This window comes from Tetrao urogallus (genome assembly GCF_951394365.1).
Source record: "Tetrao urogallus genome assembly, chromosome: 7".
NCBI lineage: Eukaryota > Metazoa > Chordata > Aves > Galliformes > Phasianidae > Tetrao > Tetrao urogallus.
Window position 1 is genome coordinate 29,793,738 of NC_136820.1, and position 19,067 is coordinate 29,812,804.

General features: G+C 36.8%; 1 protein-coding gene across 1 annotated transcript in view; it reads right to left on the reverse strand.

The window, feature by feature from the left end:
• Positions 1-896: 896 nt before the first annotated feature.
• CDK14 (cyclin dependent kinase 14) overlaps positions 897-19,067 on the reverse strand; it is a gene marked incomplete at both ends in the record, with an annotated part of 240,919 nt that continues 222,748 nt past the window's right edge. The window contains 2 exons of the mRNA XM_079538094.1: positions 897-1,012; positions 5,138-5,277. Of these exons, the coding sequence (XP_079394220.1) occupies positions 897-1,012; positions 5,138-5,277 (256 nt within the window). The remainder of the gene's footprint in view (positions 1,013-5,137; positions 5,278-19,067) is intronic.

The window sequence follows — 19,067 nt, forward strand, 5'->3', positions numbered from 1 at the left end:
TTCAGCCATTGCTGTCTGCCAGGCAAACAGCCTTCATAACATTACAGAATAAAAAAACAAATAATTGCATGTGAATACCAACAGTAAAACAATGAAGGTAATTCATTAGGAAAAGTAACATCTGATACTGTAACAAGCAGAAATAGCAGAAGCTATTTGCAGATAACGAATATATGCCACATAAATATCAGTCTATACCTTTGAATAGATACAAGAGCAGCAGAAGAGTTACACAGCAATCGCTCTCTTACTTCAAGTCAGTAAGCAGCCTCTCTACACACCTACCCCTCTCTGTTCTGTTCTACTATTGGAATATCTGGAGCCAAATTACATACTGTTCCATCACCGAACAACTGTGATTAAAAAGATCGAGTATCAAATCCCCAATGGGTATCAAAGCTGTCCAAGAACAAAAACAGTTCTAGCAGATTCCAGAGATACAAATCAAATTTATTAACGTCAACACTTCTGTCTCCATCAAGAACACCCTTCTGCTATCAAGTTTACCAGACCTACTAAAGGAACCATTCCTTTGTCCTTGCCCCAGATTTTAACAAGAGAATTGGTAAGAGCTATTTTATCTCTCCCCATCTTACCAGGGGGAATACCTCAATCCAAATTAAAGGCAATTCAATGTTTAATCTGCTGGCACTGAGTTCTGCGATGTTTTCAACCTGTCAGTCACACTGATCCTACCCACAAGGCCAAGAATTTACACTCATCATATTGACAGATGTATACTGCAGAAACAGATTATCTGCTTGAACACGTGCAATTTAAGAAACATACAGTTCAGTTTCATTGGTCTACCAAAATCTAAAATAAACTGTATTTTCAAAGACATACTTTCCAATAACCATCTTACCTGCATTATCTATTATGAACTCATGTATTCTTCAATGTTTGCTGTTTGATACACCTTTGCCATAACTATTGTTTTTCCCAAAGACTCTCATGCTTTCTCCGGTCTCTGCTTGCAATCTTACATTCGGTACAGTAAAAATAGAAGACACTGCAAAACAGAATGTCAGTTCAGTTTGATTTTTCTCTGAAAAGCAGTAATATAAAATAATTGGTTAATATCTATGCCAAACACAACACTGAATAAATAAATATGGCTTTTATGTATACCACCCAATTATGTAAGTAAGCACTGTAAAAACTGTGAATGGAGAGGAATGGCAAGCGCTATGATGGAAGCTGTCTGATGCCAACATTTTCTGTTACATATGCCTTTAAAAAAAGAATGCAACCATTTCCAGAGTGTGTATATGCTTGCTTACTTCTCCTTGCAATGCTTATAATTCATGTTTTCCATTTTAAATTTTCCTGACAATGCTTAAGGTTAATTATGAAGATGAAAAAAACCAGCAAATTTTTGTAATAATTTGACATCACATATACCACCTTCAAAATCTCTGCAAGCCAGTAGAAGTGAGCTATTTCATTAGACTTCGTTTTACTAACTGTTAAAGATAATAAGATTTGTTAAAAATATGCCAGAAATTCAGAAAGCCTTCACATAAGGCAAATCCTTTCTGCATGAGTTTGAAAAACCTTGAGGATTTCCACGTAACACCAGGCAACTAATTAGCAGCAGACACGACATTAATCACAGGGTCAGACTGCAAATGGTTAAGGACTCACACAGTGATGATGTGAAAACTCACTTTTACTTGGGATACCTCAAACTGCTGGGGAAAAATGACTGATTTTTGGTACCTTCCGAGAACAAATGTGCATACGAAAATATCGTTGGATAGCTGCCAGTGCAGTGCTGTATGAGGAAATGTTAATGGACTGTTTGTTAAAAGAAGTAATCAGGGCCATAACAGTTACCTTTTTGTTTGTTTGTTTGCACTAAAGACTAGCACAGCTGTATATCATGCATTTAAAAGATGAGGATATTTTTTAAGCAGGAGATCTTCCTGCTGTACCTTTGACATCTCAACTTGTATTTGATATGCTGCTTTCCTCAGTAGCATACATTACAAATGACAAATTCTATGCAAATAAATCAATATGAGCTTTCAGATATGAAAGCAGGAAAGGGGGAGGACTAAAATTACTTTTTTCAATAGAAAAGAGTAAGTAAACATATACAGTATGTACATAACAGGGGTTAATTTATAGATTACTGCTCATGTCTGAGATGAATGAGAACTGTGTTGCTTCATAAACTGTATGTAATCTCAGACAAGAATTTTTTAGCTGAATTGCAAAAGTCTTACATTTTAATGTAACATTTTTAAAACTGAATGTGATTAGATGACAGACAGCTCCTGTCTGAAAACCTAACTCTCAACTGAAATTGTGCCATGACTTGAAACCCCAAATCAACCCTTTTGGGAATGAAATTTGAAATAAATTTTGCAAGCACGTTTAAAATAAAGCACAAGATTAAAATGTTATCCTGTAAAATATTATCCAGAAGATAAGTAACTAGTATTAAACCTCAAAAAGACAGAGGAACTTTTTTTTTTTACATTTTTTTTTTAGTCCAAGGCACTGTATTTTTGTGAAATACTGTGATTCTGAAGAAACAATATTTTCAGATGGGAAATCATACAACTGACTTCTTTTGTCTCTTCTGCTTCACCTGTGTGTCTTTCATTGGTTTTGGTCCTAAATCCCCAACTTTGCAATTCAGTATTGGAAGTAGACAACATTCTGTGATGGATACTATCATGCACATCCTTCTGCAGATTCTCGGGGCGCTCATGCCTACATTTAATTAGCTATGAATAGCAAGTCTTTCTCAGTGTAAAACATTAACCCAGAGAACCAGAATCACAAAAAGCGGCAATTTCTCTATACAGAAAACATTTTCCAAACTCTCCAAAGTATATCACTTCTTTGTTTTGTAAATATGTTTACAAGTATATCCAAGTCATATTAAATAGAAATGATTGTAGTATTTGATACTGGGATTGTCCTTTCTTGCATCTGGATTTATGCTTCATAATGATTATCTACTAGGCACAGAAATAGTCTTTCTGTAACTCAAAATTTTACTGGAGGCATTTAGAAGAACCTTACTTTAAAATATAATGATTTTTCATCTTTATTCTCCCCCCTTCAAAAGGTTTCACTGCTCCTGATGTTTAACGTTATGCAAAGACGTGTTTCTGCCAATGAATATCGCCTTATGGTTATGCTTCTGCAAATAACCTGCTGTGAGCTGATAAAAGGATTAATGCAGCCAAAATTCTTAATCTGTGAAATTACAAATTAAATTCTCATATTAAAAATACCACCCTGAGGTATTTTTTGTGGTTTTAATTCCCCTCTGGTGTTCTGCATACATTGTGCTTGTTAATGACTAGGACAAGACTGTCTCTGTTGGCAGCCTGCTGCAGAGTGATAATGTGTAGGCATTTACTTCACTGATAGAACTGGATTTAACCACTGACTGATAAACTAAGTGGCAAGTGGGTAATAAGTCCATATTAACAAAAAAGTACTACTGCAGAATTCAGAATTCAAAATCCTGGCTAGACTAAATCACGCAGTCAGAAGGATTGAGATGTCACCAGTGAGGAGTGATTTTTGTTTTCCATTTAGAGGAAAAAGGATAAATGAACTGGCATTCTTGGTGTTTCATTAGTTCTGAAGAAATGAATCTCTTTGCCTCAATTTCAGCAAAGGCAGACTTTCAATGGTACCCTTAATTTACTCTGCATCTTGAATTTTCAGCTTATAAAGGGCCACAGTCAGAAAACTGAATGGAGTGGGCAGGGAGTTTTCATGGCAGAGGGGGGAGCTGGGAATTTTTTTGCAGAGCAAAGAGAAGATCTGTGACATAACCTATGCTGTACAAAAATTAGTGTTGTTCCAGTTCTACAAATGAGAGAGAGCTCTTCAGGGCAGAGTCAGGAGTAGGGCACTTAGAGTGCCAGTCACAGAACTAGCTCAACACATGTTGAGATATACACATATTACACATACTGAGAGTGGAGAAATAAAACTTTTGGAAGAGTTTTCTTATTGATACTGAAATAACAAAAATCTATTGAGGGTTAATATTCAGAAAGTAAACTCAATTTTCACAAGCTTCTATGTTAGCTATAATTAAGCACATGCACCACTGTTACATATCCAAGATTTTACCTTGAAGTTCTGGATTTAGATCTTTTGGTACTGGATGCATGTTTGAAAATAGCAACACATTGGAACAGGTTTCCCAGGGAGATTGTGGATGCCCCATCCCTGGAAGCATTCAAGGCCAGGCTGGATGTGGCTCTGGGCAGCCTGGTCTGCTGGTTGGCAACCCTGCACATAGCAGGGGGGTTGAAACTAGATGATCATTGTGGTCCTTTTCAACCCAGGCCATTCTATGATTCTAATGAAATCATGCTCCTCTAAGTTAAATTAAAATAATTATTCGCATTCTCCTGTGAAACCTATTTATAATGCTAGAATCTTCTCAAGCAAAAAATATAATGCACAATGATATTTTTCCATAGAATAAATAGTAGGGCACTTTTAACTCTCTGGACAAGAATTAAAGAGATAACTTTAAAATCAGCATACATGCTGATTTTTTCCAAGTCAATTAGAATGCATGTTGTTTTATAAAAGACATAAAAAGATGCACATAATAACTGAAAGCATTCTCAACTGGAAATATCATCCCCCATCTTCTACTTATACTGTTTAATTCAGCAAATTAACCAATTGTCTACTTTGTGTTTTTCAGACTTCTCAATGCCAATTCCCTTCTTAAAGGTTACTGTTATAACAGAGAGAGATTCTGGATTTATATCCTGTGTGCTGCAGCTAGTTAAGAAGTACTGTATGTCAGAAAATGAAAAGCACTAAATATGTAAATTGTATTTTTCCTTTTGCTTTATGACAATTCAGATAATTCTCTTGGCTGTGCACATAATCAAATACAAAGATAGCTAGCCGCAGACTGCAGAGCAGAGATAGCAAAAAAAAAAAATAATAATAATTCCATTTTTCCTGTGTCAAGCTAACTACAAGCTAACTATGTAGTTTCATGTATTCTGTGTGTGGATGTGCACATTCATGAATGTGTTCCACATGAGTGTTAGCATACATACAAGTATACACACATGCACCTGCATGAACTAATGTCTTTGCTTTTAATTGATTCAGAGGAGGTTATACTCACTATCAGTTAATTCCCATAGCCGAGGGGGCAGATCACTGAAATACTCATGGCTCAGTGCTGCCTGTGCTGACAATCTGTTCTTTGGGAAACACTGGAGTAGTTTGGAGGCTAGATCTTCCGCATGATTCACATAGCTCAGCCTGAAACACAAACAAGGAGGTTTTTCTGAAAAACAATCTCATTATGCTGTTTACTAATACCATCTGCAGTTGACCCAGCTGAAACAAGCGTCTTACTAGCCAGTATAAAACAAAGTTTGTTTGGAAGCACTGCAGGGATACACATTCCTTTGGTTTGGGAGTCAGTGAATTATTTCTGGATGGATAGTGGAAAATTTATACACATTTTTCATATACAGAACATATAATGTGCCATATCACACATGTCCTACCTAGGACACTGAAGGATCGTGAGCAGAAGCATCTTGAAAGCAACTGTTCTGATTTTTTCATTTGCATTTTATTTGAACATAATGACAGGCTGAGGCTTTACGGCACTCGAGACAAATTTCTATCTAAAAACCTGAAATCCAAGCTTAAAATCATAATTATTTATAAAACTTTGTAAATGTCAGAGTTTAAAATCCAATGATAACTAACACGAACATATGCATCATGATTCATAAAGGCATTTTGGGAAGTATTGACTTATTTTTCATCTATTCTCATAGCAGGAGGCTGACTTCATTAGGTGTTAATGCAAGGCAAACATTACATTGTAAGTGAATTATCTTTTGTAAACTATGCAGGGAATTTGAGGAAAACTCATTATTTTACCAGGAGTTATATCCTTGTGGTATAATATGAAAATATAAGTTAAAAATAATAGATTCTGAGTGGAGAGAGTACAATGGAGATGATCAGGATGTAGCTTTGGTCTAGAATAGTACAGCCACCCTTCATTTCCAAAGCCAACTAATTTTTTATAATACACAGTTCAAAAAGAGGTGGTGAATCAGTATACATCATGCTACTACTGCTATTAGTAGGTAACTCTATAAATACTATAAATTGCTCATTACAGGTTTCTTGTCTGGTAAAAACGTCAAGATATATTATAGACTTCCTATTTATTAGGAAGTCTGTACTTATTCTTAATAAACTGGTATAGACCGATTTATTAAGAATAGGTATTAGTTTACTAATACAGAAATGGCAGACTGCAGTCCAAAATACTGCAGTAATTGAAAAAGACAGTGTTGGTGTGCTCTAAAATCAATAAACCAACAGCATGCTTTGTACAAATTCCTCTTGTTCAGCTCAAGATGGCTTTGAGGGACACCATTCAGAGAACATGGATAAAACACAGTTTTTTTTTTCTATTGTCCCTATCTATCCAGTCTTGAAGAACAGACAGAATATCTGTCCAAAATTTGTCTGGGGACCAATTGCTCAGAAACACTGACATTTTTAAGCCATTACTTCACATGAGTCATAAACCTACAGCAGTCTCAGGATATGGATTTGGAATTAGTATTCTAGGTGTTCACGATAAGCATAATTTTTGTGGTTTTGGCTTGTTTGTTCGTTTTTTAAATTCATGACAAAATAAAGGCATCTCAAATTAGACAGCCATTGCCTGTAAATCAGGTTTTACAAAAGGATTAATTCCAGACTCCTTAAACTATTAGTACATAGAAATTCTTTTACTCAACTTTTTTGAAAAACACAGCAAAGTTAGTTAAAGAGAACAGAAAAATACCAGGAGAAAAGACTATTCTTCACAGAGAAAGTGGAAAGGATGACTAAATACCCATTGAGAACTGCCATTAGTTCTTCTAGATACCTAAATTCTCATGGACCGGTGATTATATTGAGTCAGTGAGGCTTGTTTTATGTCTTAATCCCACCTAACCAAGTATTTGTTGAGAAGCCCTGGTAAATTATTTCGTCTAAGTATTTTTTCCCATATACAGGTAGCTACATCCTTTTTGGTAGCTGAAGTAAACTTGCTGTCTTGAATGAAAGATAGTGTTAAGTTAGAAAAAAGTGGCCACTTCTTAAAGTAGTGAAATATTGACATCCAATATGAGAAAAAGAACTTTATCGTTCTTAGGTGTATATTGAAGGTATATTGAAGATGTTAATTGAGACTGGCAAAGCGTAAGGAAAAGAAAGTGAAGCATAATTCAAAAATTAATGAATTCTGAACTGCAGGTGAAATTTTGGATGATGACACTCTAGTTCCTTCGTGTTCTGGAATAAAGGGGTGTCACTGCTTTGTTTCCATCACCAATGTACCTGGTATGCTGCTAAGATTTGTTAAAGAAGAAAATCAGATTTGCTAATAAATTGAAAGTAATTTGAGTAGGAATGAGTGAATCTTCTCAGTTTGGAAACCACAAAGATATCAGTTAACCAAGAAGCCAAAGTAAAAAAAAATGAGCAAATTCTACATAAATACAATATATATATAAAAAAAAAAGTATGTAGGGCTGCAAAAAAAATCCTATCAACTAATGAGACAATTGTGAATAAATAAGTCAAAATTAGAACCTGGTTTATAATAAATAGAAAAAAACTATCACACAGTCTGCAAAAATATTGCAATCATCTGCTCTTATCATTACATTTTCTCACCCAGATAAAACTCCAAGTAGGGCTCTGGAGGTTAGTTGATTACACAGTGCTTTGAAGATTCCTGTTGCTCCATATCAAGTTCCCAAGCATTTACAGATTTACAAGTCAAAAGGGACCGTAATGATCGTGTCTCACCTCCTATGTACTACAGTCCGAAGATCATCCAAGTAACTCAAGGAACAAATTATTTTAGCTAGACAAAAGTCTACATAAAAGTGGCAGTTTTGTTTGTGGAGATTTGCACAGAAATGAAAAAGTTCTTCTCCAAAGAGCATATCTTCTGCTGAGAACATTTCTGGCAGTCACTGGACATTGCAGCAGGCATATGCATGTGGAATCCTAAGGTTGTCGGTCTTAAAACTGATGTCTTAGAGGAATGCATGACAAATTTTTTGGTTTGCATAAGGTCAAGCTATTCTTTTACTTATGAAAAATGTACTCTATGATCATGTTCATCTACTGTATTACAATTGTTTGGAGAAACCCATCTAGTGTGTAACCTCAGCAGTCTGAAACATCAGAATGTTTGGTTTTGTTTCCTTTTTCTTTCTTTCTTTTTTTTTTTTCCTTCCCAATAGTCTCTTTAAAATCTCCTTCTTAAATCATTAATGATTTTTCTGATATAAGTTTGAAACAACTCCTCAGTAGGAACAAAAGCTGAATGTTCTGATGGGGTTCAGTAGTTAAGTATTTAATACAGAAAAGTTAACAAAAAGGAGTAAAGAAGAAAAGATTTAATTTTTAAATACACCTCCTTCAGTATGTGACAGAATGGAATTTCATACAATATGGCTTTGTGTCTAAAACATAATAGCATGTTTTGTCTCACAGCAGTTGGGCCATATAGTAACTTGACATGCATGATATGGCAAGTCTCAATATTCACGCTTCACTTACTGTCACACTAATCACCAAGGAATAGTTACTAGCCATGACAGCGTACATACTTTCAGAAAATGTGGCACACAGCAGAATACAGATAAATCTTTGACAAAGAGTATTAGATATTACGTATATATTATTCTGAGAAATATTGGGAATATTTTTACAGACCTACTTTGGTGACACTTGCAAAAGCGCACTGATTTTCAACTTAATCTCTCTGCCTTAGCTCAACAAAAGCAAACACTACATGAACCTTTCTCACTTCAAACATATTTGAATCTGACTATACTTGAGCAGTTGTAAATCTCACTGGATTACATGAATTTGATTTAATTTTATAAAACAGGCTTGAATGTCTTTCTACTGCAAGGAAGGTCAGTATTTGGTCAAGCAGAACATGACTAAGATCACTGAAGTCTGTTTCAAGCGCTTGAGAAAAAAAAAGTTTGGAGCATGTGCAATGAACTTCTGAACTTGGAGTGATTTGCTTTTAAATGCAATGAAGAATGCAGCTCAAATTCACATTAATAATTAAGACAAATGGGCATTAAAACAAACGGAGATAATGTGCTGTCTATGTACTCCTAACAGCATGAGGTAAATACTTCCCAAAGCAAAAATCGTTTACTGTGCGTATTTTCCATCTCAAGATACAACTCTCACAGCCTATCACTAATTCATTTCTCAACTGGAGCTTACAGCATGGCCCCAAGGAGGGAGGCACCTAACTCCCTATGGGAACCCCAGCTCTGCTACTTTATTCTAAGTAGTCTCTTGTCACCTGAAGAGCTGAAAGACAAAACAACAGCTAACTAGAACAATTGCATCATTTAGTGTAGTTTAAAGCTTACAGATATATTACCTACAATCACAACCATGAGGGCCATATTTCAGTTTCAGGATTTTCACCCAAGCTAGCTTGGAGCTGGCAATCTTTCCACATTCTCTCTGGTTGTAGGCCTCCTCTGATGCAAAGCTGTGCCAATTTCAGGCATTATAGTTAATGACTGCATTGCAAATCCCTTTATCTTCTGACCAGCTGATGCCCCTCTGTGCCTTGACTGCTTTGCATCTCTGAATATATGTGCAACTCTGTTCAGAGAAGCCACACAGTGCACAGACCAGAGCAGAACCTACCTCAAGCCACATTTTTTTTTTACTAAACACAAAGAACGTTTTCAGTTGTTACAGTCCTGCAGAGAACACATACCATTTTCCAAGAGCCAATGTGCCAGCACACCTAGAGAGCCTCCGCAGTGCAGCCGCACAGGTCGGTCACCCATCGTGAACCAACAAATGAGCTCAAACTGGGATGCCATGCTTTTAGCTTTCAATAGAGATGAAGGGATGGAAATCTAGCAGAATAAAGAAGATGCCTTTTTTCTTAGTGTTTTACACAGAAGGTACCAAGGACTAAACCTGATGAACAAATTGAGGAGACAGCTTTTGAAGGTTTACTGAAGCCATGGTTTACTCAGTCTGGTTGATCAATCACAGAAAGCAGGATTTGCTTTGCAGCGCAGAGTAGAGGTACATCAAGCCAAATCACACAGTTACAGTTAACTTACAAGTGCAGCTACACAACCATATTTCAGCCTGGGGATCATCCCCCACATCTGCTTGAGGCCACCGTTTTGTGCAGGGCAGTGTGCCTTCCTTAGAAGAAATGCATCTCATGATGTCCAGTGTTCCTCTCACTCCAGACAAACTGAGTTGCTGACAGCAATTTTGGTTGAAAATCACAGAGCACAAATGATGGGAAACCATGCTCTCTAGGCTTTGTAGGCCACCAGCTCAATGGCATATTTCTTGGTTTCCCTCACAACAAGTAAGATAGCCACATGAGTGCAAAATGCTGTTCAAGCTTTTCAGATGAGCAAAGCTGGGGCAAATCTGGCACTGAGGTCTGGCACTACACTGCTTCCAGCATCCTTGCTCTGTTTTCTTGTGCACAACTGCACTCCAGTATCTTTAGATCTTCATAATTTCCCATAAAAATGTATGAAACAATCTCTCTTTGGTATTTTAGAAATTAGTTTAAATTATGTTAGTATATAACGGCATCAGCAGTTCTATCTGTTGAAGTACTGAAAGGGTGATCAAAGTGTTTACTATCAAAATAAAAGCCGTGACAACCACTCATGAGTGCTCTTCTCATATGTGCACAGAACTACAACTATTGGTGCTGGATTGTTACTGTTCACACAGAGGTAAAAGAGGTCATACCCCCCTTCAGGAAACTGTGGAGGTGCTCATTCAGTGAATACTCATTCAGTGCATACTCATTCAGTGCATTCCAGCAAGCTGACACTGACACATCTGAACTAATTCTCAGTAGCTGGAAAGCAGGCATGGAAAGCAATAGATAGCATTTCATGAAAAAACTGAATGACTCAAATGAAGGTTCTAACAGTAGAAATATATATATACATATTTAAATATAATTACTGCTCATTTACATCTAGATAAATTATTCTTATATGCTTGTTAAATTCTTAAAATAACCTACTGAACCAGTACATAAGCCATTATTATATGTAGCTGCAACTCCTGAACTTCTCAGAATGGAGTAACACAACATCAATCTCTATTTTGAGAACTGCTGGTTTTCTCTCAAGCACAAATACACTTAACTATTGAGCCCTGTACTGTTCTGGTCCGGGAAAATCAGTACTGGCTGTTTCTGAGTATCTCCAAATAGCACAGCTGATCAGTCTTCCCAAATCTGAGTCGCATACCACAACATTTCTATGTTCCATCTAGAAAAACAGGAAAGAGACGATGGTAGTAGTTGCAATGGCAGGAAGTGACAGTGATTTGCAGTGTCCTCCTCCATCGGCAGGTTAGGTATGCAGTCAGCAAAAGGTATTGAGGAGTGGCTTGATTGTTCTACAGCTGGAGATGATTACTGCTTTGTTGCCAGGGCTCAAGCAATTTTGCCACCAGTCATGTGGTACTGCTGTAGTTAAATAGCTTTGTGACCCATATGAGGCACCAGATACTCAGTTTGGCCACATCTAAGCTAGATGATAAAGTAATTCAGATCATCACAGCAATTCTCATTTGATAATGGCTATTAAGCTTGGTTGTGACAAGGAGATAAAATCATTCAGATCTGCCTATGTGGATGTCACTGGATGTAATTCAGGACCAAGACTTCCCTATGAGTCTACCTCTCCCTGACTTTTTCTTTGCTATATTTGACATGTTTTGGCATTTGTTTCAGATGTATTATTGTACTTCTACTACTTGACACTGCTGGTGATACTCAGTTTGAAATGTTTGCACCGTACAGGATATGACACCCTTGCAGGTCACAATACTTTTAAAAACTGAATTTGGTTGATTTGAGCTTAAAGAATTAAGGCTATAGAGAGTCAGTCAATATACAGCAGACTTTAAAGTGTCCTGGTTTTTGTCCTCCTACGGTCTGACACACATCCGGACTAGCTCTTGCTCTGATGTCTCCCACTAAATATTTTGGGCTATGAAACCTTTTAAAGAAACACACTGCCAACTATGGAAAGTGTAAAGCATAAAGACAGTAAAAACTGCTCATTGACAATGTATACTGTTCATTGATAATATACACTGGGGCATCAAAAGAAGTGACTGAGAACACTGTGGTAGACATTAAAGACAGGAAGGAGAAGAAATTTAAGCAGCAACTGTTCAGTGTATGTCACATTATAACCTACTCTCAAGTGTGGATTTCTGTGATAAAATCATGTAATTTCCTGAAATTCTGGGAATTCTCAGGTTATGATATTCCAAACAACATGATTACTGAGTATAGTATTGTGCTACTGCTTAAAATCACAACAAATCATTTGAATACAGAATATTTTCTTGGATATTTCATTTTCATTCATTACTTCACCCAGTTTTCAACAGTTTCCTCTCAGATGCAGATATTTCCCAGGGAAAGCACTTCCTAAGAAATTTTAATGAGAACATCCCTCACCATTTTGCTGTAGAAAGAATTTAGCAATTACCTCTTTATGATTTCACATGCCACCATCAATCAGGTATCTCTCTTAATTCTTTCAGCATCACAGTTAGGTCCAGCACTAAAGATATTCACTATGAAAGACATAGTATATTACTTAAACCATCACAGAGTACTACTGAACATGCCAGATTTGCAGTTTACTGGAAGGTCTTTGCTTGCTGTAAATGTAATTAATGAAGAACAACAACATGGTGGTGACATCTAATCAGGAGCTTTTGATTGTTTTGAAATTCTTTAAAGAGCGTAAATCTTATGATCAGTAGGGCGCTTATTAAAAGCCTTCTTCATGCATCTCAGCAAGATGTACAGAATATCCTTGGAAAATAAAAATATCTAAAAATAATTACAAACACTCTAATCATTTTATGAGCTATTATTTCACCAGAAAATAGGGAAAATATATCTTTAATCCTGAACAAAAGCTCTTCAAGGTTTATGTTCTCTATAAACCTTTCACTGAGAACTGAAAATATAAGTTAGTAATGCAATAAATGCCCTAACAAATATATCAGATTTTTCACTTAATGCTTTTTACAGGCTTAAACCAAACTGAGTGAAAGAAAATCACCTTTTACAGTCTGACTCTTAAAGGAAGAATGCCTTTCTGTTATGCTTTTTAAAAGAAGGCATGGTGAATTTATATCAACTTCGCTGAATCTTGGGGCGTGATAAAAGGAAGAAAATACGGCAGTGAAGTTAACATTCTATAGCATTCTTTCTTCACATATTTATTTCCTCCCTGGCTGGACATGAGCCAAAAAAAAAGGAGGGAACACCCCCCCATAACACCCCCAATGTAGAAATAGCTGAAATAAAACTTGGACACATGATGCAGTTAAAACTCTGCTCTCTTCTTCCTCTCACCCTCAACAAGCCAATTGTTTCCAAAGAAATACAAATAAAAACACACCAGAGAAAAAACAACCAACTTCTGGATTTCAAACTTGTCAGTGGGTGCAGCTGTAGGGGCAGTACAGAAAGTTTCCCGTTTTCATGTATTAAATGGCTACAAGAAGACAACACAGTTGGCTTTTTGGACCTATTACCACTTGAAAGCTAAAAAAAAAAGAACTAAGTTCTGGTAAATAAACATTAGCACTGCCTTATAAATCTCTGCCCTCCTGTCAGATATTTTATCGTCTTAGGTTTGAGAAGTCTTAATTTTAATTCTATTCTAAATAAGAACTGGTCTGTTTGCTCATTGCAATCCTTGCCTTGCCAAAAGAATTTGCTGCAAGGTTGCAGCACGCCAGCAGTGCCCTGTGAAGAGTGACCTTGCTTTACTCAGTGAAGCCAGAGATCATTTATCACAGTTAACTTACAAATCTATCTTTCTGGGGCCTCAGGTCTGTCAACCACTTGGAAGCAGATACTTGTTCTGTCCTCCCACAGCATCCTAAAACATCAGACAGTCTGATCTTTTCTATTATTGTATACCTCTCAGCTAATAAAATGTATTTTATGGATACGGAATGATCAAGAGTACTCTGTATTTATTTATACAGCTCATTAAAGGTGGATAGAGATTTGGAGGCAGAGAGAGTGCCTCAAGCCTGAAAAGCTCATGAAGATAGACTCCAGGCAAATGCATGTGTTTAACTTTATGTATATGAGTTGCCTGGTTGAACCCAATGAGACTAAGCAATTATGTGCAAGTAGGCATCTTGGTCTTTTTGGAAATATACTCCTAAACTGAGAAGATGACACGAAAATGGTGCACACCTAACAAACACTGAGAGGAATAAGCCAAGGTTATTATAATGAGAGCATATGGGTAATATATCCAAACCATTACATGTTGTTATACATACATGTTTAGATAATAAAGAACTAGCTGCAGGTCTCACGTACCAGGTACTGGTTCTGGCAGCGTTAGGAAGCCACATTCACACCAGCTCCATAGTGCAGAAGGTGCCATTCCTTCTCCAAATTCACTCTCACTCCTATTTCTCATTACATTAATGGAAATATTTTCTAAAGGAAACATGAGGAATCTTGCAGAAGGGAGAAGCTGGCTGACTGAAACTCCAGTGCCTGCTATTGATGCTAACATCAATGACACTTGTTAAGAGACAAACATGCACGTGCCAATCTGTTAAAAGAAGCATGAATTTGACTTTGAACTTGAACAGTGCTTCTTAGGCACACAACTGCTAGAGAAGAAGAAAACAGTAATCATTCTTTAGTATGCAATTTGGTGAAAACTAAACGCAATTTTGAACTTCTATTTTTTAAGTAGAACAGTATGTATCCATACATACATGTACTGAAGTGTGCTTTTTTTTTTTTTTTTTTTAAATTAAGTTACTCAGCTTTACCACAACAGCTCAATGCCTTTTAAGTTATGAACAGGCTGGAATGGACTGACCAAACCACAAATTCCATATATTTTAGCTATCAACTACTGAAATATATGAACTGCAAGTGCTTGCACTCATGTACATGTGAGGATGCAGTGTTACCTACACTTAGCTTTCAGTAGGGAAAGACACAATCCCAAACAATTTTTGCAAATCCTAACCTATTGAAGCAGCATGAAAGAGATACAGCTAAGTAGGGAGTTACTGCTATTTAGACATATATAAGCATAGGTGATTTAAGAACTAAAATCAAAATTGTTATCTATTACAGTGACCATTAAAGATCAGATTTCCCAAAGAGCCAGCTATCACTAGAACTGAATGCCAGAAGAGCTCCAGCTTCTTCTAATGATCTAAAGTAAGCAAGTGGATTTTCAAAAGATTTTACATGTGGAAATGTCACATCCGTGGAACACTGCTGCATGTCTGATCCTGTGTGCTGCCATCGAGTCAGGACAAGAATGTAAATACCTACACGGCTGTTACGCTTCAGCAGAAAGGAGACAGATTTCAGACATTCAGAGCAGATTGGGGCTGATCGTAGCAGCTTCCATATTGAGAACAAGAAGCCTGGAGAAAAGGACTGCAAAGAAGTGGACATAGGGGACACAGTGATGTGATTCAAAGAAGGGAAGGCAGTAGTTGTGAATGTGTCAGAAAGGTATGGGGAACTGGAGAAGGATTAAATAGGACCGAGAGAAGAGTGGGAGCATATTCAGAGCTTGCTGAAGGAAGAGGCCTAATAATTATGGAGCACTCTGAAAAGGATAAGAAGGTGCTCAAGCATGATTGATTGAAATAGCCAGTGTTGGAAGGGAAAAAAAAATAAACCGAATGATCTGAAGAGTATTGGGCAGGAGAAGACATGAGAGGTATACTGTGATAACAGAAAACGAAGGATGTCAAGATCTGAATGACATAGCTGCTTGGAGAAGGAAAAATGAGTATCCTGGAAAAAACATGTAAAGGAGTCTGGATGCACAGGATAAGGGAAAGATAGATAAAAACATCTCTAAGTCTTCAGGCCCAGGCAAGAAAGGATGTAGATGGATGTCTCTAGCACTGTTGAGAGAGAAATGTGGGAAACTTATCCAAGAGCAAGCTCAAGAGTGCAAGGGGCAGAGACACTGGCATCTCTGTTAAAGCCTGGTAGCGCTGACGTAAGTGGGGCTGTGGTGAGAGCTTGGCCACTCAACTGCTGAGCACCCACACTGCTACATGGATTATTTTGACCCATGCCAACCAACACACTTCATGACCATTCCTGGTCACACAGAGGGAACAAGCCATGCCAGAATCTGTTCCCTGAAGGTTGTATCTACAAGCTTCCTACAAACAGGGCATGCAACAAATTTTCTTCAATCTTATGCTACAAAATACTATCCTGCAGCCTGCAACGTGGGTCTTGTCTTATCCTGGTGATTTCGAATTAAAAAAGCAATAGTAAACACCCTAAAAATAGTAATTGCACCTGCAGCTGCATGGGAAGTGCACAAAACCCACAGGAGATGCATGTCCATGCACTTTCTCCTACAGATGTAGTTAAGTTCTGCCACATGGCCTCAGGGCCAGAAGATAGGGCCTGGCTCTGCTTTAGTTAGCACTATAGACATTGGCTGTATCTGACAGAAAAATGATATACACCAAACACTGCCTGTCAACATCTCAGGAAGGATTCATGCCCTCATGGTTGCAGAATAAAGCTTGACTTAGGGGCACTTTAAAGATCAAATATGACAGAAATAAAAGGAATATAACAATCTATTCCAAAACAGTCATAATGCTGAAAGAAGGCTGGCTATATTCTGAAAATGATTTTTTAATGTTACAGCAGTAAAATTAATTTGAAGCACACTATCAGAACACAATTAATATTAAGTAGTAAACACAGTTTTAAGATTGCTACTAATTCAACCAAAAGAAGCAAATAAAAAATGAAGGTCCATTCTTAACTGGCACCAGAGAGAAAAGCACACATTTCATCTATTTATACAAGATTTCCCTAGATTTTTTAAGTTTGGTTCAAAACAACAGCAATATTTAAAAACTATTCTGCATTCCTAGAAAAAGCAAACAATGCATTCATGAGAACATGACAGCTGAAAAAAAAATTTCTTTTTTTCCATTTAAATTTGTTGGAGTAAGATTCTGAACTCACAAATTCAACATGAAATTTAGAGCTTTTATTTGTCTGTATTTCTACCCTCCTACTGCAGCAGTGATCATAAAACACACACAGCTGGCATCTTTATTATTTTATTCACTGAAGGATTTAGCTGGACAAACATCACAAAGATGGTAGCTGCTTTCATTGAATTTATGATCAAACATACTCCAGCATAAGATCAACTCTGTAAGATCAATTATTATGAGATGTGAATAATTTAACAGAAAGTTTTCTCTATTTGTAAATCAGATCTTACAGATATAAATTCAGATAGAAGTAGACCTTAGGTATACACTGTATTATTATACATTACAGTATTCAAAAGGATGCAGGTTTTTCTTGTGAATTCATATTTACTGCCATATATTATCATTCACATTTTGATATCAGGAGACCTGCTAATTCAGACTAACAACATTTCACTTTTTTTTCCCTAAACTCCAATTAAATTTATCATAACCAGAGACCAAAAGAACTGCTTTAATGAAATCTTTCAAAATTACAGATCATGTTTCCTATAAAGGCTTAATTTAAAACAATATACGAACAACCACCACCTTAATTTTACGTATTCATTTCACAGATTCTCACCACAGTCTGTTGTTCAACCTAATACCAAGGGAGTTATAATAATTTTAACGCAGAACATGTGCCTTAGGGTATGGGATTGACTCAATGCCTAAAAGAAAAAGGTCAGTCCCTTTGGAACCACTTGCCTCTTTGCCCTCCAGCAATGACAGGTGCTCCAGTCCTATGCTGAGTCTCTTTCTTCACTGCTGAAAACACATAATCTAACCTCTCTGTTTTAATACCTCAGTAAGGATTATTATATTCCATCTTCCCACACTGACAATTAGCTGAAGAAGGCTCCAAACCTTTCTACATACATGGTGGCCTTCCTGAGGCCAGCATCTTTCACAAATTCTCAAATAGCTCTAAACTTTTTAAAACAAGCTACTGAAAGACATCACTAAATTTAGATATGAAAGTTACTAGTTACTTAGCTAGCAAATAACTCCAAGTTTCCTTGAATCACTGCCAGTCACTAGTTTCCTACAACATCATATGTTTTTAGATCTCTAATTCAAAAATATCGCATGAAAAAGGGAAAATTCTTATTTCTCTGTCCTACACATCAGGAAAGAAGCGCCACAACTGAAACATAGGAAAGGAAGCAATGAGAAAGAGGTGGTTTACAATTTTCTAGTCAAAATGGCAACAAATTTTGGGTGATGGTCACAGAAGGTCCTGATGAATGACAATATCAGTGATCACAAAAGCTACTGAAAAATTCAAATCAACATGAAAGACTGTAAAATAAGTATTTCTTTTAGGTGAAGCTATTTTGTGATGTTTTCACTACTGCAGAAACCTTAACTACTCTCTGCAATTCCGTGCTGGGCAACAGAGCCAAACAGCATGGGTTTTGAGATGGGCTTGAAGTATTTGCAGAGGTGAGAATAATCAGTACCATTATTGATATTTATAACACTTATTGCCTGTCTGCACCATCTCCCAAACTGATATCAGTTTCTGAGACACTAAGATAAGAGTCAGAGAAACTGCTGAGTTGAAGAAAAATTATCCATGATACTTGACAATAAGCTGCCGAAAATATCAAGCCACTGGAGCCAGTGGCAGCTGCTTAGCACTAAGCACTTTTGAATACCAGCCCAGTTCTTAAGATGCACAGGATATTCTGGCACTCATTTTGGAAAAATCTTGCCCTTAGTGGACACATGCAAATAATGAGATACCCAGCAGCAAGGTTGATTTCATTTATATTGTTGACTTGAAAGTATGTCTTCAATTCTTCAGACAAATGTTTTTAAAACACATCTCAGAGTAAATTTTGTCAGCAATGTTATTACCTAGAGAAGAAAGATTTCAGCACAAAGGCCAATGGTACGGAATTGTAGCAACAGGG